This window comes from Sander vitreus, chromosome 20 (assembly GCF_031162955.1).
Source record: "Sander vitreus isolate 19-12246 chromosome 20, sanVit1, whole genome shotgun sequence".
In the NCBI taxonomy this organism is placed as follows: domain Eukaryota; kingdom Metazoa; phylum Chordata; class Actinopteri; order Perciformes; family Percidae; genus Sander; species Sander vitreus.
In genome coordinates this window covers 4,450,279-4,477,904 of record NC_135874.1, presented here as the reverse complement: position 1 = coordinate 4,477,904, position 27,626 = coordinate 4,450,279, and the positions used below count along the sequence as shown (strand labels likewise).

The window sequence follows — 27,626 nt, the reverse complement described above, 5'->3', positions numbered from 1 at the left end:
TCTGTCCCCGCGGGGAACGTGATGGCACAGAGAGAGAAAGCACCGAGAGTGAGATTAAGACTCAGAGAAAGTCGAAGTGAGAAAGAGCAAACAACTTCCACGTTAATTAGCAGCGCTCTCCTCCCCCGCAACACAAACAATGCAGCGCCCAAAGAAACAGAAGCAAACGGGGACAAGGCAACGAGCTCGCTAACTTTGGGTCTCTACTCATCTGTGCTAAAACAGTGGCAAGCAGCACACACACACACACACACACACACACACACACACACCAACAAAAAAAAAAGAAAAAAAGACTGAGCTGTGGGATTAAGAGGGAGTGGTTGGAAGCTGGGAGGAAAGAAGACAGAGTGGGAAAGGAGGGAGGGAGGGAGGGCGATGGAACAAGGCAGATTGACAGAGGGAGGGAAGCAAGGCAAAGAAGAGAGGGGGCACAGGGAGACAGAGGAGGAAACAAAAAAACAGAACAGAAGGGAGAGATTGAGAGCAAGAGATGACAGGAGAATGGAAAGAGGAAAGTATGAGGGGGAGGGACAGAGGGAGATAGGGAGGATGACAGAAAAGCAGGGGTGAGGCAAGAGAGATGAGTGTAGGGGAGAAGGAAGGAGGAAGGGGAATGTATATATGACGAGGGAAGGAGAGACAGACAAGGAGAGGCGGCGGAGGAGAGGAACAGAACAGAAGAGGGTGATGGTGAGACAGAGATGAAAACAAGAAAGAGAGAAGGTAAGAAGAAAGATGGAATGAGCAACACAGGGAGAGGAGAGGGAGAGAGAGAGAGAGAGAGGTTGTATGCTTGCTACGAATGCTGACATGCAAACATTGAAATGCTGACGCATATGTACAAAACATATGAGCATCATGAGCGAGTCACTGCAGGGGCTGCATTTGTATGCAGAGGGAGCGAGGAATATAACCGCACATGTAGTCCTACAGCATTTACAGCTGAATAACATCCAAAATAAGCCTCAGTTTGGTGGACGGTGATTTATTCAGTCGATGCTGAAACATACTGTTTTTGAGCATGACTGTATTTGCAAAGGGTAGGCCGTAAAAAAAAGAAAAAGAAATTAACTATAAAAGAGAATCTTTCAAATCAGCCCCATCAAATCTCCTCCGCTTGTACATGGCGGCTGGATCAATAAAAGCAGTATGACTTGGAACAGCCCTGCGATTTTTTTTCAGGGCGCTGTGGAGACGACACAAGCAAGAAAGTGATCTGCATTTCTCCTCTGGGTCCGAGGCGCACGCAAACACTCTCACGGGATACACAGGAGGGAAATACACACATGCAGTCAAGCATGCATGGAGCACAGTTGTGTACCCAATTTTTGGTTCCGCTCTCTTTAAAAAAAATAAATAAATAAAGAAAATCAATAACATATTACAGCAGTTCCTGAGGTTCAGGGATTCATCACACATGCATGCGTGTTCAGCCCTTCCAGCGAAACCAGCGGTTCCATCTTTAAAAACCAGCTTGTTGCTCTGCTGAGAATCCTTGAGAAATGTCTTTTAAATTCTCGTCGGTCTTTCAAGATCCGAAGGTTACAAAAAATACCAGGCAGCAACTGTATGTCGGCGTGAACCACGGGGGTAATGGCTGCAAAGTAACTATATATGTCCATTTCCTTCTCATCATATGGGTATTCAAACACTGTTGAATAAGCAGATACAGAATGTACTGTATATGTGATACGGTCATACATGGTAAAGTTGAAATGAGCAATTTCAAAGCAGCTGAAAAAAATATCTTGGTTTTGCAGTGCTTTAACTTCTCGGGCCCTATCTTGCACCCCGCGCAGCGCAAAGCCCGACGCAAGTGTCTTTGCTAGTTTAAGACCGACGCATTTGTCAGTTTCCCATCCAGCACCCACGTCGTTTAAATAGCAAATGCACCCATTTTGCGCCCATGGGCTGGTCTTACAGGGAGGTGTGTTCAGGTGCATTCTTGGCGTATTGCTATCTTGAGACAGCGGGAAGTGATCGCGCCTTTGACCAAGAAAAACCTGGTCTAAAGTCAATAGCGCAAATTAACAGCAAATTAGTAAAATGTGCCTAGGCTCGTGCACAGCGCGCACACACTATGCTTGTTACACACACGGGGACGCGCAGCAGCACACACACATGCAAAAGATTACAAATAAAAATATTATGGTGCAAATCCTCCATCATAACAGCAATGCTCCAAGGTCCAAACGCGCCTGGCTTTTAAAGGGAATGGGAGATGATCTCTGATTGGTTTATTGCAGGTTACGCCCAAAACACACCTATGATTAATGAAGATATTAAGTACAACCCTTTAGAACCATGCGTCTGGCGCACGGACCCTTTTTTCCGCCGTCGATTTGGACACGCCCTAAACGCACCTGCGCCAGGCGCTTCACGCCGTGCGCGAAGATCGTTAAAATAGGGCCCCTCATCTTCCTTCAGTGTTGTGAGAGTGCACTCCAGACTGTGTCAGTACAGCGTGACATCACTATTGGGTGCAGTTACAAAGTAGGCTCTGTCAGCTCATTGTGATAATATTGCTCTACGTCTGCAACCCTAGCAGGCAATACATTAGCCAAGACAACCTTATATTAGGGCTGGGTGTTATGGCTAAAATCTTCTCATCTGATATAGGCCTATTTCATATCTCTATATCATGATATAGCATGTTCAATAAATAAATAAATAGTCTATATAAAATCATAAAGCCTATTTTTGTATACTACTGTGTGAATAAAAGGTACTTACTAAGAGTATTTTCTTATTTTATTAGGAACTTTCTTGGAAAATGAACATAATGTGAAGGATCAGAATGGGAAGCATTGTCTTAATGGCATCAATATTGGGTTTTCGACATCGCAATAGAAACGATATAGAAAAATATATACAATGGGCATTTTTATATTGTTTTGTTTTATACTGTATGTCAGGGCTGTGAGTCTTTCAGCGTGTTGTGGAGTTTCTATGCTCCCTAGTGGCACAAAAAAACTGCTTTCAGTAAAAAAAAAAAAAAAATAGAAGACAGGTCATGGTTAGAAAAATAATATTCACTGTTTGCCCGAGACAGGACGCAAATTTAAATCGGATGTGCTACATGTTCATCCTACATGCTACATAAAGGACACACTACTTTCTGCTTCGGCAAGAGAAAGGTTGGTGTTGGACATAAATGATGACCTGCTGAATTTAATGGGAACAGATTTCCAAGGGATACTGGAACACACATTCACATTTCAGAGCAGTTGGATTTCCTGTTTTTCTAGGTTTACTTGCTGCCATGCCATTACATGTCTGTGCATTATGTGGGTGTATAAAATAAGCCAACAGGAGTCGCACGTGTGTGCATTTGCCTGTAAGTGCCGACAGCTAAGCAGCTCCTATAAACCAGTGAGCTGCAGTGCTTCTTCATAGTAATGGCTGGTGCACAGGCACAGCCTTGGTGATCCATCAGCGTGGTTCACACTCTGCAACACACACACACACACACACACACACACACACACACACAGACACACAGAGACTGTCGCCACTTTAACACCAACACATCTGTGCTTTGGTGAGTTGACAGTTGGAGGAAGAGGAGAGCTGCTCACCTGAAGAACGTGACAAAGAACTGCACCAGATCCATGAAGTTACTGTGCTGCGAGAAGGCGATCTACAGAAGGGAAAGAAAAAGGACAACAGACCGGGTCAGAAAATCTGCTTTAATGAGGGAGATTTTAAAACAGGAAGTCAGCATTATACACTCATAAACATGCAAGCTTTAGACTGGAGTCGACCTTGCAGATCTGACAAAAAGGCACACAAACCAGCGAGAAAATGCAGCCTCTGCTCACAAAGGCAGACAGTGCATATGTATTATGGATAATATATGTATATTTATGACACTATGTTGTCAGCCTGTGCCTTTACATATAATTGCATGTTTTGTAATGTGCATATTTCTAGTGGTTCACAAGTTAAACGACGGTCTAAAGATAAGGGATTTCAAAGGGTTGTTTTTTTTCTTCCTTATCTCACTCACAACTCCTTATTCACAACTACTGGGAGGCTCCCAGTGTGTCTGCTTATCAGTGATCCAGACTTCACGCCTGTCAAAGCAACAACACAGCAGCAGCCTCAGGCCTCTCAGCTGTCCACAGCCTGTGCAAAAAAGAAAAACCTCTTTCCTGCACACGTGGGCAGAAATATTCACTATGTAATCATCACAAGGAGCAATTGTACCAACGATATCCAGGCAGTGCCATACCACCTCCCCACCGCTACACTTACGCCTACAAACCTTTTCTCCCCCCCCCCCCCAAAAAAAAATAAAGCCTAGCAATGAACATATTCCTGCAGCAACACAACACTGCCTCTTTCTGGTAACATCAGGGTACAGCGTCTCTGGCCCGCAGCAGAATTCCCCTCACACATCTTTCCTCCGAGGTGACACCTTGGACCAGAACTTATCACGGCTCCTGCTTATTATTATTCCTCGGCATAGCAGGGATTTGCATATAATTCCAGTAGAAAAAAGGAGCAGGAGGGTGGGGGAGAAAAAAAGACAAAAGCCGAGAAACCAAGCTGCACGCATGTCAGATTAGTCTATGAATACCTAATATGTGCTCAGGAATGACAATACATGCATAGAAAGACTTGATGGGTCAGAATATCTACAGTGACTTTACTCGAGAGCAACACAGGGCCAAAGGCATTGGTGAGATGACGGGGGGCGTGAGTGTTTTGTGAACGGCCCGGGGTCTCATATACTTGTGTAGTCAGCACCATCTGGCTCGCTAATGTGTTACTGTTGATTACTGTTGAGCTCCTTGGTGCACTTTCCTCCAGACTGTTGAACACTGAAGAGAAGTTCGAGGTGCAAAATACGCCCAGAGAAAACGTCATCAGTGTAGATCTCATTGGCGTTTAATTCCCTGGGCATCACAGTGGACGGAGCGTGGCTCCAATGCTGCCGAGATCAGTGAGTTTGATTTCAATCGGGGAACAAATATGCCATCAATGGCTGCGAGCCTTCTCTTTATAGAGACGATGCTCTCTTTTTGGGATGCCGATGTTTTGAGATCTTGAAAGGTTACTCTCATTAAGTTATTGTTTTGTATCAGTTGTAGTTATTTTTAAAGAAGAAAGCTTTAAAAAAAAAATAAAATAAAAAAATACTGGAGATTGTGTGAAACTGAGTGGCAGGGATTCGTTTAAGAGCAAAGCTTAGAATAATCACAGAAGCCTTGTCAGCTGGTGTACTTACAAAACCACCTACTTCTCTCTGTGATTGGGGATACATACAGTAACAAAATAGTCCCCTTCAAGGACAACGCTACCTTCCTCAACACACAAAAAAACAGCAATGACAGGTGCTTCAGTGTCATGTCATCACTACATAACCCCAGTTACGAAAGCACAAGCAGGCCGTCTCGCTGAGATGTGCGATAACAGTTATTGTAGCGGCTAATCTCAAGTGTCAGCTGTGTGCGGTGCTTTGTCACCAAGCAGCAGGCCGGCGGCGGCGGCGAGGGGCGACCTGGGTGGTGCTCTCGTTATGTGCCCAGCAGAGGGTGACTCTTTAGGGGCTGGAAAAAATGATCTTGCTGCAGGGCCTGTTAGCCTGCCGCCGGGCATTAAGAACGCAAAATATTCTGCCTTTAATGGCTTCTGACAGCCATATTGGAGTTTTGAAGGAAAGTGTTCTTATCAGTGCGCGGGAGGGCTGCTCAACAGGTTCCAGAAAAAATGAAAAAAAAGGATAGAGGGAAACTGAATTTTGAATATGGTGGAGCTAGAATATGTGTGCGTGAGATACTTTTATGCCTGTGTCAGTGCCAGAGCGTACTATATTACAGAACATTCCTTCTTGGGAAAATTCTAAATGTGTTTTTTTTTTTTTTTCCCAAATACTTTTATTTATTTCTACTATTCTGTACATCTTTAGCCATGCTAGTGCTGCGGCTGTATAGTAATACGGTACATGTCCGTCAGACCATCACTTCCAACAACTATTGGTTGGATTTTGTACTGACATTCATGGTTCCCACATGATGTATCCGACAGCATTTAGTGATCCCCTGACTTTTCCTCTAGCGCCACGCCAAGTACAGCCTCACTGAGCCGCTAGCATGGCTTTAGACTCAAAATACAAAATAATGAGTAGCTGGTTGATTTACAAAAAGTATCTTAATATTTTTTTGTTGACAAAATGATGCTGTCCTATATTAATGATTCTTAGCGAGTTTAAATTTGGTTCAACATGCGTCAAAGAGTTTTGTCTAACATATTGCCTAACTGTGAAACACAGCTGATTGCATTTTCTATTTATGAATATAAACTCAGCAACAACGAATAAAAAAAATCCCCTTTTTCAGGACACTGTATTTTAAAAGATAATTTCTGTAAAAATCCAAATTACTTTACAGATCTTTTTTGTAAAGGGTTTAAACAATGGTTGCCATGCTTGCTCAATCAACCACAAACAATTAATGAACATGCACCTGTGGAACAGTCAACAGTAACAGCTTAGAGGCGGTAGGCAATTAAGATCACGGTTATATAAAATTATGAAAGTAAAGGGACCTTTCTACTGAAAAACACTAAAAGAAAGACGCCCAGTGTCCCTGCTAATCTGCAGACGTGCCTTAGGCATGCTACAAAGACGCATGAGGACAGCAGATGTGGCCAGGGCAATACATTCCAATGTCTCTACTGTGAGATGTCTAAGACAGCGCTACAGGGAGACAGGAAGCACAGCTGATTGTCATTGCAGTGGCAGACCACGTGTAACAACACCTGCATAGGATCAGTACATCCGAATATCACACCTGCATAGGATCGGTATACACCTGCATTGGATCAGTACATCCAAATATCACACCTGCATAGGATCGGTACACACCTGCATAGGATCGGTACACACCTGCATAGGATCGGTACAACCGACTATCACACCTGCATTGGATCGGTACATCCGAATATCACACCTGCAGGACGGGTACAGGATGGCAAAAACAACCGGAAGAACTGGCCAGTCTGGTGCAGTACATGAGGAGGAGATGCACTTAATCAGTGACGGAATGTAACTAAGTACATTTACTCAAGTACTGTACTTAAGTACAAATTTGAGGTACTTGTACTTTACTTGAGTCTTTTACTGATTACTTCACAAATTAAGATTGTTGCACACAAAACACATGTAATTTATGAAATATGTTTTATTATAAATTGAACTACCCAACAATATACAGGCCTACAAGTCCAGCTGGAATGATTAGATGATTTAAACTGTTTGGGTCGTTTCCAGTTTCTAAAATGTGAAGATTTTTCTGCATTAAGGACTTTTACTTTTAATACATTTTCATGATGATACGTGAACATACTTTTACTCAAGTAACATTTTCAATGCAGGACTTTTACTTGTAACAGAGTATTTTTTTTACAGTGTGGAATTAGTACATTTTCAAAATGTATGAATATGCAAATAATCTTTTGATATTTGAATTTGTCGGGATTAAATGTTATCTACCATTTCAATAATAAGTAGCTGGCTGATTTGTGATTTGTGTTTCCTAACCTCTCTGTGATCAGTATCAAAACACTTCTATCAGGAAGCCGTGCACGGCCCAGATAAAACCACACTGGTCCACGCAGCGCGGCGCAGCCAGCTGATAGCTACAGCAACGCCACGGCGGGGTATTCAATTGGAGGCTGTTCTAATCTCTACTATATCATGACATGTTCACTACGGCACGGAACAGGAGATCACAGCTCTTTAATGTAATTAGTGTGGGATTTGCCTTTCATTACAAACATAATTAAATTCAGATCCATTCTTCTTTAGTAGAATAAAAAAAAAGAGGAGTGGGAGAAGTCCTCGCAGACTAATCTCAGTGCAACTGATTTCACTTTGATGATCTGAGCTGCTCGACGGTCATGAAGTCACCACAGATTAACTTTGACTATTGTAAAGAGTCTCAATTTTGGTGGGTCAAAAATGATTATATCAAAGGGTTTCAATCCAACATCTGTGCTTTTCAGAAGTTTTGTATATTGTATCTGATACACATTAGGTGCAACATTGTTATATATACCAAGAACTGGAGGCAAACTGTTCAGTTTTTGGGGTAGAATAATGTGTGCTGCTGATTATAGGCAACAGATTGACTGGTGAGTGCAACAAGTGGGGTCAATGCAGATGGACAAAAACAAACTCTCTTGCAAAAGGTGTGCACGCTGTTCTAATGCTACTTCAGACCCACATGAAAGCAAACGGAAGCAACCTTGACGTATTGTGTGGGAGAGCGAGCAGGAGAAAGAGAGTGAGCGCTCTGTACAGCTGCACACTAAAGCTGGGAGAGAGAGAGGGCTCAGCTTGCACACAGCCCACTCTGAATGCAGCATGTGTTTCAACTTAACATTCCACTATGCCCTTGCACTTTCTCGGCTGCTGTTTATGAACCGGTTTCCAACACTCTGATTTTGCCTGCCAACGCTGCTGGAGTACCAACCGCCTACGATTACACACACACACACACACACACACACACACACACACACACACACACATCCAATGCCAAACTGCAGTAGACCACTGAAGGCAAACAGAGTGAGAAAAAGGCAACAAAATAAAAATGCTGTTATTAAGAAGAACTGGTGGAAAAAAAAAAGATTTTGAGACGAGGAGCAGAGGCAGAAAAAAAACCGAGAGAAACGAGTGGAAAATGTTACCTCGCTGACGAAGGTAAAGCTCCATGAGTGCAAGGAAGAAAAATGACACGCTAGCAGACCTGCGTGCTTTGGTTTCAAGGACAGGGCTGATCTTCTAAATGATCCCAACCAGCAAGACAGAAGGTGAGGTGGACCAGAGGAGGTTGAGAGGGGGGGGGTGGGGGGAGAGCTGCACTGGAGATCTCCTGAGGCTGGCTGGCAGCAGCTGGAGATCTGAAGTTGAGAGAACTAAAAGCCCTCACAAGGCAGGACACGGAAGATAGAGGCAGGAGGAGGGCAGGGGGAAGGAGTTTGCACGGGGCAACCAGTCAAATCACTTCCAAAGTGATCGGGGAGGTACACAGGCGGGCAGGCAGCATGGAGCGCACACAACCCAGGCCCAGAGCACCCTGCGCTCCCAAACCAGCACCAGCCAATGCTGGCAGGGCATTAATTCACTGCATCAAACCTAATACCAATGCTGGGCTTATTCAATCATTTATTATGCTGCAAAAACACCCATAAACACACTATGTACACATGTGATCAAAACTGTGAAAAACTGCTTTGAAACAAAGTACTTGAACAGTTTTACTTAACCACTATACATGAATAAGAATGTCGACACAAAGCTATGGGGTATTTTATATTATTCAAGGTATTTTATATTTTACTCCACCTTTGAAGCACTAATCCATTTCAGTTGTGTGATCAAATATAAACAAATCTAATTCACAATGTCGGAGTTACTTACAAAGTGTTTTTCCATAAGGTACTGCGATGCAGTGCCCTGTTATGACATGAACTACTACGACTACCATTTGTAGTCACTGTTCCATTATCTTTATTGTGACTATTAAATGCCACTGTTCATCACATCCCTAACCGGCACCGTCAGACACCGCCTACCAAGAGTCTGGGTCTGGCCCAGGTTTCTCCCTAAAAGGGAGTTTTTCCTCGCCACTGTCGCACTAGCCACTGCTATACATAATGATTGCTCCTGGGGGAATTACTGGAATTGTTGGGGCTTTCTAAATTAAAGAGTGTGGTCTAGACCTACTCTATCTGTAAAGTGTCTCAAGATAACTCTTGTTATGATTCGATACTATAAATAAAATTGAATTGAGATCTGTTGTACAAGAGAGCCATCTTGGTCCCAATTTAAGAGTCCAAAGATGAGTCCACTATGGTCTATATCTGGACACTACATGCTTATACCATGGCAACAAACCACTGGCAAAAAGAGAAACTATTTAAAATGATGACCTCATGCTGCACTAGTGTGGTTAACTAAAAGTCCAAATTACAAATTGATTAAAAAAAAAAAAAAAAAAATAACCTTATTTGCATAACTAAAGCCTATTGGTTTACACATTACATTGATCTTTAACTGCCAAATGTTCTGTCCCAGGACAGTTAAAACCAATGCCAATTTCTTACAATAAATCCTGCTTTAATGAAGATTTTTGTTGAAACGGTTTCGAGAGGTGTTGATTCAACTTTATGGTTAATTTGGAGTCTGTAGTTTGTGGTGTTGTTGAATATTACGTTATACTGAGAGGTGTTTCTAATATCCAGACCAGGGATCTTCAAACGGGGGTCCAACACATTATTAGCAAATATAAATCCCCACTGATGGTAGACTAAGGTAGCCATCCACAGATACACTATATCTTAAGGATTCACTGAACCACATGAATGGTTTAACATTAAAACATGATTTATAAAATCATTCCAACAATTAGTAGGCTACTTTAATAGCTTAGTATTACAAGATATTGTAGGACGAGTTTAACACGCAACACGAGACTCCATCTCTCTTTCAGTTAATGGGCCCTTGGCTTAAAAATGTTGAAGTCCCCTGATCTAGACTACCCATAGTGATATAATGGGGTGGGGAATTTGAGTTTAGCTATGTGTACTTAATAAACTGGCAACTCCCGAGGTGTACAGCTGTATGATGGGCAGCTCAGGAGGCAGACACTTTGTCCGGTAAGGTAGAAAGATATATAGGTGCAGTCAATTTCCCATGATTGTTATGGACATCTGCTAGCCAATCAGAAACAAGTATTTTCCGTGATGATGTAAACCGAGTAAGTGGATGACAACACAGAACAGCTGGCATATTAACAGTTTTTGCATATTAGTGGGTCCATTTATTCACACTATGAGTATACTGAAATGAATTGACTTTTAGCTTGTTGCAAATTCAGCAAATACAGGCATTAAACATCAACATTACGTTGGCACGACGTACAGTACAAACTATTGAGGGACAGTTTTCTCTCCTTCAGCCAGCCACATGGCAGCGGTTCACCGAGTGCAGCTGCGACTGTAGCTCGGCTGCATAAACACACCGCCAGCTACCAAGCAAGCAGATACAGAGCTCTATTCACAACTACAGCCAGGGAGCCACATCAACACTGGGGAAAAGCTTCTGTGCACCAACTACAGGAACTCCCCCCCACCAGTGACCACATTTTACTGGTGACTGCCAACATTTACATTCTGCCATTTTACCAGCCAACGTTTTTGGTTTCATAGAGTAGAAAAGTAGCTTGTAAATCAGACAAGCTGACCAGTCACGGTGAAAACTGACCGCAGTTTTGCTGCACTTTGATCCAAAATATGTGGGGCTATGACTGTATGCATAGGTGTTTATTCATTTGTACACATACACACAAGCCTCTGCATGTAAAAGACCATTAGGAGACCTGACGCGCAATTTAATAGATGCTTCTATTCAAAGTGCATGAATACATTTTTAGCATAAGTAGCGCTGCTGCAGTCGGTGAATATTCATGACAGCTTTGCCTGTTTAAGTTTGTACTTATGTTGTACTTGAGTAAATCATGCTTTTATCACATTTTACGCTCTCATTAAGTCATGCTGCTCTTGAAATGCTTGTGCATTACTTAAAGAGGCAACATGACTTGGCTTTAAAGCTGCACCGGAAGATCGTTTCTCTCACATTTCTCACTTTTTCTTCATCTAATGGCGAGTCATTTTGAATTTCCCTTTCTGTCACATTTCATTCATATTCATTCCAGGCTAAGATAACAGTTCGATGTAGGTAGATGGCGCTGTTGTAATGCTTCACCGTAGTGGGTTGCCGTGGAGACGGTAGCTCAGAAATAAACATCCAGCGCTTGAGAAAGACAACATTTCTGTATCTCCACTTCTTTTCAACCCACAGGTGTATTTTTTAAACCTTTCCAATCTCTGTTAATATGTATCAAAAGAGTATATCACCAGTACGGTTGTCTATATGATGGATGTTTTCATGTTCTTCTTCTTGTAGAAAGGTTATTAGGAGGTGTTTATATGTATTTGCGAGCAGCTTTAGCTAGCGAGCTAGCAGAAGCTAGTTGAAGTTAGCCTGTCACCGTCAGTGAAGGTTCCGTTCTCTCGTCTTTCTGTACGGACTGTAAACAGTGTTGTGTCGATTAAACATCAGTATGTTTCAGTGTAATATGTAATGTCTATTAAGTCTCTCTGTACCCATGTTGGCTGAGTCCTGCAGCGGCGCAGGATTCAGATCCGACCTGCTGCCCTTTGCTGCGTGTCACCCCCCATCTCTCGCCCACTTTCATATCTATCCACTTTCAAATAAAAAGGGAAAAAGCCCCAAAAAATAATCTAGTCTCTCTGTACTTTGTAACATTTTGTCTGTATTGCCGGTGCTCTGTTCAGTATACATTTTGTTAGCCAGAGCTGGTCAATGTTCTATGGAGGCTACGCCGCCGTCAGTTGATGTGCGCGTGCCTGTAGACACACACGCAAACGGCAGACCGATGCGTTGTGTTGGTGATTGATTATCACACCGTCACCTGAACAGTTTAAATCTTAATATAGTATTCTTGGTATTTGAGCTATGAAAAGCTTGTTTGTATTGTAATGTATTTCATAGAAGTAATCCAATGTAGCCTCTGATCTGTTGTATGTGTTCACTTTAAAAGGAATAATCTAACAGATAGCAAGATAGCCATGTTGCCCATGTCTACATACTTGAATGTGCTATAGCAATTGTTTCAAGATGTAATATGATCTATAGTGTCATGTATATTTGATATATTATACAGTAAGATTGGTATCTATTTCACAATTATTAATAATAGTTATTAATGGGTTTTGTATTTTATCTGATCTATACCATTGCTTTACATATTGGTTTGTTTATTGTATTCAGTGTAATTATAGAACATTTCTATATTATATAGTCCATGCAATGGCTAAAGTTACGGTTTAGGATCTCATAGTATTATTGAGATATTTATATAATTATAGTGTGTTTTATAATTGTATGTGTTGTTAATTGCCCAGTGTCCTAGTGTGTGCTAGGCCTATCTGTTGGTATTGTTATTTAATTACTTTTTGAAAAGAAACTAAAACAACAACAAAAAAAGAGAGATATTTGGTTCAGAAATAAACATCCAGCGCTTGAGAAAGACATAATTTCTGTATCTCCACTTCTTTCCAACCCACAGTGCTATCCAGCCTGTGGCTTTGTACCTGCCCAGATTCCCCTAGGTCTGAGGCTGGTAACATGCACGCAATATGTTTTTAACGAAGTTAAAGTGCCGGCATGCATTTAGTGCAGCAGTAGCGAGGAAAAAAAACGTCCTTTTAGGCAGAGCGTGTGCAATATGTTTTTAGCAAAGTTAAACTGCCACAAATTGACATCAAGTGCAGCTTGACTATAAGGTCAAATGGTTATGCTGTAACACAAACTATGTCTTGCGCCATATCCAAGTGAACCAGTTGTACCAGTTGTGTTTTGGCTGAAGCAAAGCAAAGCCTACTTGAATCTTAATGGGCCACGTGAAGTTGCTGACGTAGACAAAGAAGGTTATGTTTGGGCTGTTGCGGAAATCAAAGTTCTCGTTGGAGAAGCTGTCCTTGAACTCCTTGATGTTGCTCCGAGAGACGATAGGGACCTCCTCCCCGGTCTGGGTGCCTGCTGAATGACAGAGAGAGGAACAGAAAACCACAACAATTAATCTGTTGATCATTTTTTGGCTAAACTATTTGTTTGTCTATAAAATGTGAAAAAGAGCCAAAGGGGACATTGCTTCAACCTGAAGACCTTCAAATGACTGTGATATGACATTTAAAAAAAAGAAGCAGCCAATCGTCCCATTTGAGAAGCTAGATCAAAAGGTAGGTTTGGCATTTTTGAATGATTATTTGATAATCAATTTTCTGTCATCATCTTATTGTTTCAGCTCTACCTGGGTATTTGTGGAGACCTACCGGTGAAGCTAGTGGCCCAGGTTATGTTCAGGTTGAAGTTCTTTGAGGCATTTATGAACATGTCTAGATCCCGGTTTGGCTGGGGAGAAAGAGGACACAGAAAGCATGCAGTCATCATCGTCATTAGCATCAACATTGGTGTCATTATGCTTTATCATGTAAATGTGCAGAGGAGAAAGATGAATGAAAAAAAAGAAGCATGAACGAAATGTGTACCAGGTCAAAAAGCTCCTCTGCGCGCGCGCACACACACACACATAATAAAATGTAAGTTACACACATAACGCCTTCACTGTGTCACGCAGAGAAAAGTTACACCACAGCCCTTTTAATTAGTCATTGCACATTTCTATTGATGATTTATATGGGCAAATGACACACACACACACAAGTTTGCAGCTGTACAAACAGTTACTGTGGTGCAGACTAGAGCATATTTGCACAGCTAATGGAAGCTGCATTAGCAAAACAAATGTTTGAACGAGTTAATGATGGAAACGATGAGCATTAAAAAAGTGTAAGTGCCGTTGTACAGTGATATCAGCTTTGATAACGTCAAGTAGGTGTAAATTGAGAGCTAATTAGTTTGCTTACTGATTTAAAGGCAGCGTTTGTTAATAATCATTTTAACAGCTTCAGTAGAGATGAATGATTAATGTTGTGAAAATCTATACTGGCCATTTAAGTACAGTAGGCTGCCAAAAATAGTGACATATAACACATTGAACTAAATATGGTCCTGATACAGCCTCTATCTGAACTCCTTCAACATGTCTTTACAGAATTAAAAACATCAACCTATCAAAATAAAAAATCAGAGACATTTAAAAATTAAATTGTGAACTGGGGTGAATCGAGATCGCGATTTTATAACGATTAATTGTGCAGGCCTAGTCATGGGTGTGGTTTTTCCTGCTTTATTGTGTGCAATTGCAATTGTGTGTCTTATTATTTATAACTTATGCTAATGTTTACTTTATAATATAACATGCTTTTATTGCCTGTGCTCTATTGTGCTCTATTTTAATTATGTAGTTAGATCTTTTTAAGTACTCAGGACTCCCTTGAAAATGAGATCTCAGTCTCAAAGCGGACTTTCCTAACTTAATAAAGATACCATTAAGATATAATACGGCTAAATAGTTTGTTGTAACTGTTTGTATTCTGTTAACTGGGTTGTCATGGAGAATTACGGATCATTGCGGTTCGTTTTTTCTTCTGAAATTAAAAATCCCCCTCATTACTTTTGAAGAGTTTAAAACAATATACTCAAGCATTTTGAATGCCACTACTCGTTTTTCTTCGATGTGTTGCTAATGACAATTGTGTGCGTCAAATAGGAATGTCTGTGTGTTTGTCAATACTTGTGTCTGTCCAATGAAAACCATGTATGTCCAGATGTGATGATTTTTACTTTTTAATTTCGCAGATAAACTAAAAAGGATTAAATGATCCGTTCAGAAGCTCCGCCCCCCAGATTGACTGACAGATAACTACTGGCCGGCCAGCACAGTCACATGCAGCCTCCCCCCCCACCATCAACTGTCGCCGCATGTTGCCGATTAGCTGAAATAGTGTTTTGTGGCTCGTGCACTCCTTCTGTTGGTTTTCCATTTACACAGCCAGGGCTGTGTATTAACGTCGGATTTCTTTCCAGCGCACACAGAAAATAGAGAGCTAGGTGACCGTGAGGAGATATTTGCTGAATTTGACAGTGTATTGGATTAACATCACTTACTATACCTTTTTAAAGTTACAACTGGAGAATTGTCTATGGATGAAACTTATTTTTTTTGACAATAAACGAGGTGAGAGGGAAAAGAAAAGCAAACTAATCTCCATCATTATCACCTGGTGCTGACTTTACAATCTTTAATCCTAAGAAAAAGTGACAGCTGCTGTGACGGCGGGGCGTTCCCTGTCAGACACATACCTCCTCAGGTGTGGCCACGAAGTTGATGGCGGTGTAGTAGCGGTCGTCCTCCTGCGACAGGCTGAAGGTGAACTGGTAGTCGATGAGAAGCGTGTCTGTTTGAAGTGATTGAGCCGGGCGGTGTGGGTGTGGGAGAGCGTGGTGGGGATTACAAAAGAAGAAAAAAAGAAGAACGGCTCGATTTAACTTGAAAGTCACACGAGAGCATGTTTTCACACAGTGCTCGGGGCAGGAAATTACCCAGAGCCCCTTTCTTTTTTCGTTTTCAAAATGTGACTGAAAAAATTGACGTTCTTGGATGAACCTGGAGCCTTCAGTGTGTGTTGTCTGTGTTTAAGGTGATGACAGAGGCTGGGTTATGTGGCATTGTGCAAGCCTCCATTAAACAACAGCTGGAGATCACTGTCACTAGACCATGACAATATACAACAGCAAACAGAAATGATCTGGAAACTGTAACATCCAGTTTCCATTCTCTAATTTCCTTTCAAACTTACTGGCCACTATATTCCAAAACCTTGTTGATCCTTCTCATTCCGGTTCAAATAAATGTGGGGAAATAACAACTGCTGCCAAAATTAAACCATTTTAATCTTTGGGTTGGTAATACTCCTTTCATACAGGAGACAACGTGGGTCTACTGAGCATGCTGCTGAACCACTCATCCAGTGTTTGTGATGCTGTCAAAGGTTAATGTTCCATTTACTATACTGCAAAACTATAGATTTACACAGAATTACGTTAGACACATTCTGTGAATACCAAAGCAAGTGTCTGTCTGCACTCACTCGCCTACTCATTAGGGCTGCACGATATGAGAAAAATGTGCGATATATACGATAACGTTGTTGAATATCGCAGTACCGATATTACGTGCGATAAATAAACACCAAAGTGTGCTCAGTTCTGCTGCTTTCAGTATTCTGCTATAATACAACTAACTGCTCGTTGAATTTAAATCTAATGAAAGGAAATCATTTCCAACATTCTTTTATTGAACATTTGAGTTGAATATAAAAAGCACCACTAAAAAAAGTGACAGTTACATTTTAAAGTGCAGTTTTCTTTCAACTAACACAAAACATCTCTGAGTGTCTTTGGCGATACGTCGCAGCCTTTTGCAGTGTGTTTATTGCGCCAGTTGATATCGGGATGACGATAACAAAGCAATATACTGTGCAGCCCTGGTACTCATTTTAGGACATGATCAGATCTCAGACTCAGGTGTCAGACTCAAACGAAAAGGCATCAGGTCTCGGATGAAAAGGCATCAGGTCTGAGGCCAATCGGCATCGGAGTAGCCTAAAAGTCACTCAGTCTCCGAAAAACCTCTGTCATCTTCAGACAAAACAGCATTAGGTCTGCGACATGTTTTAAGCGGTTTCTCCTCTGGCTGTTATTTCTTTAAACATCAAACTACTTGAGACCTACTTTGATTTGAGAGCCTGTCTTGGTATTGACAGTTTCTTAATAAAACACACAGACACACACACACACACACACACACAGAACAGACACACAAAGTTGGTAATTTGAATTCCACTTACAGTAGCATGTTCCTTTGAGAGGGTTGCCTTGGTAACGATTCTCGACTTCACACCTGAAAAAGAGAGGTGGACGACAGATGAAGGGAAATGAGGCAAAACATGGAGAAATGACTGCAAATGGGGAATAAATGAAGACCGAAGGTGAATTAAGACAATTTAATTGCTGACAAAAAAACTAAAACGGGAGCAAATCCACGCGTTGCACATGGAGCCGAGATAACACACAGGAGTGTGAGTCTTTACCTGCAGTCATCTGCATTTAGAGCCCGATGAAAGGAACACGTATAAAGAAGGATGAAACAGATACTTTCTGTATACGAAAACAGCCTCACTTTCATACTGATGACCACTCATTTGTGAAACTGTCTCTCAAGTTTTTGATGGGTTTTGAGACGCTCCATGGTAATGAAGACCAGTGTTAAGATTCATGCTGCTTGTACTTATGAACAGCTGCTGTTACAGTATGCCAAGAGAAAAAGGAGTCTTGTATTAAACAAACATATTTGCATGTTTGCTTGCAGGTTTTTTGTAAATTTACTTTTCAAAACAAAACCCTTGAATTCCCAGTGGCTCGATATACCTTCGCACATGAAAAATGCTTTCTTGACTTTTGAAAGCGTGCAGGTGCAGATTTACAGTATATCAGTGATGTTCACACAACACACACAAGTACAACACAAGTAAAGTTCCAGAGCCACAAATACTGCATATGATTTTCTACCACCCACAATTTAACTGTAAGGGGGGGGGGTTAGAATATGACAGCTAAAACATTTTCCTAGGCAGGACACAGGAGACAAGTTGAGGACAAAGGAATGGAAAATGTCAAACTCACAGGTGGCAGCGATCCCCTTTGATGCCCTTAGTGGTGCAGAAGCACTTGCCGTTGTTAGGGTTGCACATGCTGGCGTGGCCGTTACACTTGCAGGCTGAACAAAAGACATGAAACATAAAAACTTAAAGTGCCTCAGTAAAGCAATACCATCCCATTTTGTTTTTATATTTAACAAATGCTAATAATTACTCTAGATAAACTGCTACAGAATATTGACTGTATTGTGTGATATATAGGGTGATGGATTGACTTATGGAATATGTCGAGCTCCTTTTTCCTTTTGTAGAATGTCTGAGCATAAATTGTTAATGTATGTTTTTCCATAACCAACCACAGATATTTGATCCCGTAGCCTAAAGCGTGATTTATACTTTTGCGTTAAATCTACGCCATGGCTACGTGAGCAGGTACGTGGAGACGTGGACCCTACGCCGTAGCCTGACGTCACCTCTCGAAAAATTTAACTACACGTTGCGGCGACGCACGTGGCTCGGCCGTGGCTTGGTAGCGTTGCTTTTCACCCGACTCATTTCCTGGTTCTCCTCCTCCATAAACAACATGAAATCAAGGAGAGGGTTACCTTTTGCTGCTACAGATTTCCCACCGTGGTTAGAGAGCACACACTCCCCATGCACACACACACACAAGCGATGCTATTCTCTTAAAAGAGATTGACGCACACTATGGCAAAAGCTCTGCGAGGAGCCTCCGCAGAACCATAAATCACGCTTAAGGTCCATGTCACAAATATAAAGTCTGTACCAGAGCTTCTCCTATATGTCTGTATACAGTTTGACACAATTATGACACGTTCAGTGGCAACTCTGCCTTCCTGAATGTTTCATAGGGGTCAAATGTCTCATTCTCCAGGGAAAAGACGAGGAGGAAATAAAAAAATGTAATGGTGCCCCTATCCAGAAGTTTGGTTCCAGAGCTAATTCTGTGCATACGTAGAGGTGAACCCAACGTTGACGCTGCATCTCCCACACGAGCTTTGGCTGCCAGAGGTGACATTCCACGTCCCGAGAGACAGTTTTTGTGTCCGTTAACAGATGCCAAATGTCTATTAGGTGTGGGGATTTTGAGGACCAGTTTCATAAACATCTGTATAAATGTTAATGTTTGCCGTCCTTTGCGTTAAATCAGTTCATCATGTTTGAAGATCACTGAGCCTCCTGGTATAAACAGCTGCAAATTATGTAGAAATCTAGGTTACAATGGGGGGACAGCTGGTGGAACAACAAGCCATATTATAAATTGTAGGTTGAGGTATCGATCATGCACTTTTTTTGCTCATAATGCCTCCTGAGTCAAACTGATATAAAGCATGTCATAATAAGCTGTAAAGAGGGCGCCCAGATAGCTCAGTTGGTACAGCGGGCGCTCATATATAGAGGTTTACTCCTCGACGCAGCGGGCCTGGGTTAGACTCCAACCTGCAGCCCTTTGCTGCATGTCATTCCCCCCTCTCTCCCCCCTTTCATGTCTTCAGCTGTCCTGTCAAAATAAAGGCCAGAAATGGCAACAAAAAAAAATCTTTTAAATAAAAAAAATAAAAAAATCGATTAAAAAATGTAATCTAAATCAATTACATACTCTGTGATTAATTAATCAAAATTAATCACATACATAATTAACGGTGCCTGAACCCTTGAAAAAAAGGGTACTAAACAACAGTTGGTGACATTAAAGAACGGCTTGTTTATTGCTAAGGCCATATGCTCAAAATGAAATGATTTAATAATAATGTATAACAATAACTTATTTCACTAGTAAATTGCTGTTGAACGACAAAAACAACAACCAGATAGGAAAAGGACATTTACAATAACTTCAAATGCACCACGAGGGTGTAGTTTACCAGTTTCATTGAACGCACCGTCTGTCTTTTCTCTGACGGCAGCTGCAGATTGTTACATACCGGTGTTGAATCCTCTACAGTAAAACACAGTCACACTTTACACCGTTTAGCGTTAGCTGTCAGCATTGTAACCGTGTTTAATCCAGCTACTAGCTAGCGGTAGGCTAACGTTAGCTGCTGTCGAGTATAGTGTTAACTAGCGTCACATGCAGCGGGGTTTGTGTTTCCTGTAACGTCTGTTTCAGAGCATCAGAGAGAAGTGCAGACATATCAGTGGCACCAGATTTTCGTCTGTATGCAAACGTCAATATGGAATGGATTAATCTGCGTTAATTTTTTTTAACGCGTTATTTTGACAGCCCTAATTAATTATATATATATAAAAATATATAAATAATAATAATAATAATAATTAGCTGTGAAGTAAAACATGCCTTTAAAGTCCCTGGCGGTGCAATGCTGCAAGCAGGAGGCAGAAATAAAAGGCATGAACAATGATTGCATAATACTGACAAGATGAAGATATGCAGAGAGGCTGGGGTACGGCTGTCACTGATGTAGAACCAAGTAAATATGGAATTCACGCCAAAAAAACTAGAATTACCGCCTCGCGGTTGTATGCCTCCGTCAACCAGGCAAGTTGCAGTTTACGTCCACGTCTGATTTCACCATTGGCAGGGCTCCGAGGGGCGGGATAAACGGTTGTCTTTCAAATTCCCTCTGCACGCAAAAGGATAGCGCCACAACCAACCAGAGCAACGCTAGTTGATAGATGAAGCTTTTGCCGTATCCGGTTGGCAAAACTCCGAACACATCTTTTCAAATTCAACTTTCATCATTGTATTCTATTAGACATTTGTGTGAAATTATGTCATAATTAGAATTACATGAATCTTGAGTTATGGCAAGTAATGCGAGATCACAGCTTATCCTCGAGTCCAAGTGGACGTCCGTGCCAAATTTGAAGAGATTCCCTCAAGGCGTTCCTGAGATGACGCGTTCACGAGAATGGGACGGACGGACAACCTGAAAACATAATGCCTCCGGCCCCTGGCTGTCACCAGCGTGGAGGCATACAAATATACGAAAACATACACTGTGGCTGTAATATATTGGTAAGCTAAATGAAGCTGACGGAATGGACGATTGATTTGTTGTCTGATCGACTGACTGTCAGCATTAGCTGTGGAGTGGAGTAAATCTTTAATATTCCACGGGACCGCTATGCTGTGCATCTAAGAATCGAGGGAAATGGCAGGCATAAAACTGAACTGTAAACCACTGACAAGTTAAATTAAGCTGTGCGCACAAAGACTGACTGGTTGATTTAGTGCTGGGCTGAGCGGCCCACGGATACTCACGCTGGCAGCTGCCCCCGTTGGTGGGATCTCCGTAGAAGCCGGAGATGCAGCTCTCGCAGTGACGGCCGGTTGTCAGGTCCTCGCACTTCTCGCACACGCTCTCGTTGATACACTGGCTGTGACCGTTACACTGACAAGCTGCCGGAGAGTAAACAAAACACATACTGCGTGAACATTGCACACTGAAAGTTTTTTTTGATAAAACAGCCCCGGGCCAAAACATGAAGGAATTTGTATGTTGACTTGCAAGTACAGAAAGTAACAACAATTTGTCTGTTGTTGCTGCCCTTGAGTTCCTCGTGTGATACATTATGTTACTTTGATATTCTCTATGCCTGCCAGGTTTAATGGTCAACTACAGCCACAGCAGGTCATCTGCATGCATTTCGGTTAGTTTTAAAATGTTTAATGAATGAGTAAAACAATCCCAATACATTGTCAAATATTCTGGTTGTTAGATAAGTCATTTGTTTCATTCGAGGGGTGCATTACACATGGATCAATTTACTCATCACAAGGAGTTCAGCATAAGAATACCGTTCATAATGTTAACTTTGGCTCTGAAGGGAAAAAAACATCTCAACTTTAGACTTAAAGGTCTTACCAGAAAGCCTGCATTACAAACTGGACATGTGGTGTTTGAAAGCAATGGGCAGTGAGAGGGCATAGGGCGTCTAAAGAAAGACGCCATTGAGTTGCATTGTGGGAAGTGAAGGATCCAGTGTTTTCAGAGCCTGACCCATACTTAAGACCCAAAGTCATGACACTGTGGCCTCTGCTGCTTTGATTACGCGTGGCCACATGTCAAAGTGTCCCTGAGCAAGACACCGAACCCCCCCAAAAAACTTCACTACATTCTACTGTGTGTATGTGACAATTAAGAATAACATAATACGTTTTTTTCTTCTTCTTTTTTAAAATCCCGTCTTATGTGTGTTTCGTGTTCACACAAGCACACAACAGATTAACAGATTTTAGTATTTTCAAATGATTATCATAATGATTATCTTAAAAAAAAAACTAAACTAAGAGCTAATTCTTCCGTACCTGGGCAGTGGATGAAGGACCAGTTGTATTTGGCCTCGCTGGGGCACATGCTGGCATTGAGGGCCGGCTGGGGGGGGCTGGCGGGCAGGCCGGGGAGGGTGGATGGGGCTGGGACCGAGGTCTGGAAGGGCCCGCGGTACGAGCCCTCGATGCACTGACCTTTGCCCGTGTTGCTGGGGTCGGTGCACCAGCCGCACCCCGGCTGGTCCAGACACTGGCCACATGTTCTGTACCCGGAGCAGTTCTCCGCTGCAGCACAACGCACCAGTTAGAAAACAACACAGAAGACTTAGAACTGGGAAGACTTATTTGCTTACCAGTGTGAAGAAAGAGATTGTTCTCAGTGAGTTTCCCAGGTGTAACTAAAGCGTTCACTTAATCAATTACTGTCATATAAGTGGTGGGTAAGAGTAAGTTTGTTAGTTCTTAGTAAATAAGGTCCAGCCTTTCCAAACGTTTCAATTAACAACACCACACAACACCTCTACAAGTCTCATTCCAGAGCCACTAGTTCCCTCTGCATCTTCTCTCCATAGACATTTTGCCTACATTTTAATTCCCAACTCTCAGCCCTATGGCTGTAAGCAACAATTTGTACTTAATTGACCTGCCAGGTTAAACAAATGAAAATTGTTCTCTGCTGCGCTATACACAAAACAAAGCACCATCTGGAGACTAAATTATCAAACTATTAAACCAGATTATTAATCCCCATCTCATCTACTGGAGAGTTTAATGTGCTAGACTAAATGGAGGTTTAAAAAAACCAAACATTTGAAGATGCTCTGCTCCAGAGAGCCACAGTTATTCAAAATGTTAACTTTTAGGGTCTCCTAAAAAGTGTGATGAATATCGCTACATTTGCTCAAGTGGTTGAGTACATTACTTGCAACTGAAGCATAACGTGGGCGGACTTCAGATTTGTGCTTTCATTTTCCTGCCGGGTTTGGATTGGAACTCATGAATCCTGCATGGGCAGGTGGTGGTTATGCATGCAGCTGTTGTAACTCAATCAGAAGTTTAATAGTATGCTGCAACATGTTCATGTGTCAGAGAGAGAGAGAGAGAGAGAGAGAGAGAGAGAGAGAGAGAGAGAGAGAGAGAGAGAGAGAGAGAGAGAGAGAGAGAGAGAGCAAGAGCGAGTGTGTGCGCAAAGTGTTTTTCTACAGCAGCGACAGTAATTTGTTTGGAATAAATAGGAAAAGAACTGGGTAACTGGAATAATGCATGGAGAGCTCTGTGCACACTTAAACGTTAACATTTTATGTATAATCAATGGGTTTCGACTCAAGAGATGCCGATGCCAGGGGTGTAAAACAAACAGTGCAGAAAGGCTCTCACACTGAGGTATGATGAGATCAATGAAGTCAACTGATGAAAAGACATTATAGATTACAAAAAAAAAGGCCAGATGTACTGTTACCACAGCAGAGAAGAGCATAATGCCTCATTTTCCTGCTCCCTAATTTCCCAGGAGATTTCCTGTAATTTGGTACTAATTATAGGGTAAACAGGAATGTTGTAAAAAAAAAGAAAAGCTTCATTAGTAAGCAGTAAATATTCATTTATCAATAGCAAAACGTTACCCCCCACATATGAAGATATGCTTGCATGTTCAGCTGACCTGTTTTGCTCCGACTGAAATATACATGTATTATCAGGTGTACCAACTGTCATTGTGTCATATCAACTGTCAGTTGTCCCTGAAATTACATATTTCTTTCCAAACTTCTTTTTCAACAGACGTCTAATCACAAAGTTCTCCTTCTCGATAAAGTTCCTACGTGGTTTATAAAGGAGCACCTCTACTACTAACTTAGATGTACTCTTGTGAAAATAAGAATGGCAGAAGGACATTGTTCAGCCTTCTTGAAGTGTCTAGGCGCAGGGCTTTTTAAATGATCCCGTCTATGTTCTAATAAATGTTCATTTCAGTCTACACACTGCACTGTTACAAAGAGACTGAATGACAGGAAAAAAAAGATTTTTATGTAATGATGTAATAACAGGAAGTGATTTTCAGAGTCATTATTTTTGGAGTGCATTTGGTATGGTGTGTTTTGCCAAAAAAAAAAAAAAAAAAGACAAAAATCATAATGATTGCCATATTAAACCTGTAAAAGAATTTATAAGAAGGAGAAAAAACATGAAGAAAATAAGATGCCTTACGGGGACAAGTGTTCATAGTGTACCACTCCATACACTGGCCGAAGGGGAAGGAGGCCACGTAGGCGTTGGAGTCCACGCACTGCTTCATGTTGCTGCACCACATGCACTCCGAGCTGCTGCTGGTGCATTCGCTGCAGGTGCTTCTCATGGCGCACGGGGTCCGGCACGGCTTGGCACTGTGGTTGGCTGGGGAACATTTTCGAGAAGTTAGTCAAAAGTCAAAGGAAACTTCATTGGTGTGGTCTTACACCAGGGTTTCTGCAGCTTTCACCAAGTCAAATGTGAGACTTTTTAACCCCACTGTTGTCCTCGGGTCAAATTCAACCCATTTCCAAAGTTTCTACATCAGAAATGTGGGTTTCTTTCAAGCAAGTTGCCCAAAAAATAACATGTTTCCTAGGAGTTCTAAACAGTATCCTGACTAGTCTGTGATTATCCACTCAATCGTAACTATTTGTCGAAATAATTCATAATTCTAGCTTTTTTTAACTAAAAAATGAGGTATAATTTCATCTAAATTGAGGTTTATTGACCACAAATAAAAAAAAGATGATGTTAGTGGTGAATCCGGTGGTTTTAAAACATGATCAGTACGCACATTACATACAATGGACACAAACAGTAAGCAATTCATAACCTAAAATAAACAATAAAAATAGTATCTAAAGTGCAATGTTTGTAGCAATAAAAAGAGGGTTACACTTTACTTGAAGGTATCTACATAAGCGTGACATGAACGTGTCATAAACATTATAAACAAGTCATAAACATTTATGACATAACGCTTCTGTCATTAAGTGTCATTCAGTTTTTGTCATGACAAGTTAGGGTTAGAGTTAGGGTTCATGTGTTCATGACAGTGTCATGTCATCTCTTATTTAGATACCTTCAAGTAAAGTGTTACCAAAAAGAGAAATGAAAGTGCCAGAGAGTTGTGCAAAGATGCAGTTAAAGTACCAAAGACCGTTTCAGTCTTTCATTGTCTTATTGCTGTAGGCAGAAATGATTTGTTGGACCTCGTAGTTCTGATTTTCTGCTGCAGATAGCCATCGTTTGACCTGCTGCTGCTTCGGAAACTATGTTGGAGAAGATGAGCAGGATCATTGGGGAGCTGATCTGTTTTTTTTTTTTTTTTTATCAGCTCATTGTACTCAAGTACTTTGGAGTATGAATGCAAAGATTTTCAGCATGGGTGTCTCAGTGGAAGGTAAACCCCCTCTGGTGGTGCTCCATTTGCTGAACTCTACGGGATTATAATAAACGAGGTGTTGCTATATCTAGAGAGCAGAAAAAATGTTTGGCAATCTGGATACCAGATGCAAAAAGACAAGCTTACGAAATTCATTCCTTTCTGCTCAGTCAGAAAACTGATGCAATTCAGCAGAATTTTTTTTATTACAAGTTGTTTCATAAACCTCAAATCATCTTGGCCTCCTAGTGTATTTCTGCTAGTAGCAGTTACATTAGCAGTTAAGCACTTCCATAAAGTTGAGTAGGGTAGCATGGGTCAAGCTCCAAAGCACACTGGATGCTATAGTTCAAATGACTCAAGTCTTTCATTAGACCTTCCCTGACTGGTATGTGCCCACGTCTTTCCAACACGACGTCCCTTGTAAGTGGGTCATGGTTAGTTTACTTTAAAATCCGTGGACTGCCCCTTTAACTTTAACCAGAATTTAACTGAATTGAACTCAAACCAGAGAGCAACAATTGTCATCTACAGCAACTAATGCTGGAATCAGAGTGCACAATATCATCAGAAACTGAAATGGGCATGGAGCATGTGCAGGTGATGTGTCATGTTTGAAAACTGCAAATTCTGTAAATTGAATGTCTCCCGAGGCTGGGACAGAAAGACATGTCATCATTTTTTGACTTCTCTCAGCTAGTTTGACATCTCAGACATGCCTCGTGATGCCAAGGATGTTGACACTTTTGCTTTCTGGATGTTTGTGTTTTTTTCGCCTTTCTGTCCCATTACCTTTGCGTGTCATGAAAGACTGCAAACTATGATTGGTCAGTTTCGTGGTCTGATATTTCTCTCAACGAACATCATGGCAGAAATTTAAGATTGTTTAGTTTGAGCCCGACATTAGATGTCTGTGATATCTGATTAGAATACTGATCTAACTAATCTCAACTAATCTATCCTATTAAACCAAAGTCTGGTATGTAATTAACCTAACATTTGCTGTACATGTTAGGTAGTTTCCATGAATAATAACAGTTGTTGCAGGCATAAACTACTCCTTATTGCCGTTTAGCACATATACAATGTCTTATTGTGCATTAACTCTAGGGGCCATATTTTAACCATCTAAGCGCATGGCGTGAAGGGCCTGGCGCAGGTGCGTTTAGGGCGTGTCCAAATCCACTTTTGCTAGTTTGACGGCGGAAAAAAGGGTCCGTGTGCCGGGCGCATAGTTCAAAAGGGTTGTACTTAGGGTCTTCATTAACCAGAGGTGTGTTTTGGGCATAACATGCAATAAACCAATCAGAGATCATCTCCCATTCCGTTTAAAAGCCAGGCGCGTTTGGACCTTGGAGCATTGCTTTTATGATGGAGGATTTGCACCGTAATATTTTTATTTGTAATCTTTTGCATGTTTGTGTGCTGCTGTGCTTCCCTGTGAGCTGTGTATAAGCCTAGGCGCATTTTACTAATATGCTGTTAAAATAACAATGAAATGCTGCGTTATTGACTTTACACCAGGTTTTTGTTGGTCAATGGTGTGATCACTTCCCACTGCCTCAAGATAGCAATACACCCAGAATTCACCTGAACACACCTCCCTGTAAGACCATTTGCATTTGCTATTTAAACAACGTGGGCGCTGGACGGGAAATTGACAACTGCGTTGGTCTTAAACTAGCAAAGACACTTGGTCGGGCTTTACGGTGCAAGATAGGGCCCTATGGCTGAACGATTAATTGTTTT

At 41.5% G+C, this 27,626-nt stretch overlaps 1 protein-coding gene across 3 annotated transcripts in view; it reads right to left on the bottom strand.

The window, feature by feature from the left end:
* The window catches only part of atrn (attractin), a 160,141-nt gene that overhangs the window by 73,380 nt on the left and 59,135 nt on the right, over positions 1–27,626 (bottom strand). Inside the window, exons 17-26 of one of the 3 annotated variants that reach the window (XM_078277616.1) lie at positions 24,689–24,874; positions 22,520–22,768; positions 21,473–21,610; positions 18,251–18,344; positions 17,416–17,468; positions 15,869–15,963; positions 13,936–14,014; positions 13,485–13,642; positions 3,582–3,643; positions 3,400–3,452 (exon numbers count right to left, since the gene is read on the bottom strand). In XM_078277616.1, the coding sequence (XP_078133742.1) occupies positions 3,446–3,452; positions 3,582–3,643; positions 13,485–13,642; positions 13,936–14,014; positions 15,869–15,963; positions 17,416–17,468; positions 18,251–18,344; positions 21,473–21,610; positions 22,520–22,768; positions 24,689–24,874 (1,121 nt within the window). In that variant the 3' untranslated portion in view covers positions 3,400–3,445. Of the gene's footprint in view, positions 1–3,399; positions 3,453–3,581; positions 3,644–13,484; positions 13,643–13,935; positions 14,015–15,868; positions 15,964–17,415; positions 17,469–18,250; positions 18,345–21,472; positions 21,611–22,519; positions 22,769–24,688; positions 24,875–27,626 lie in introns of those variants that run through there. The other 2 variants (XM_078277614.1, XM_078277615.1) reach the window with 2 other exon arrangements.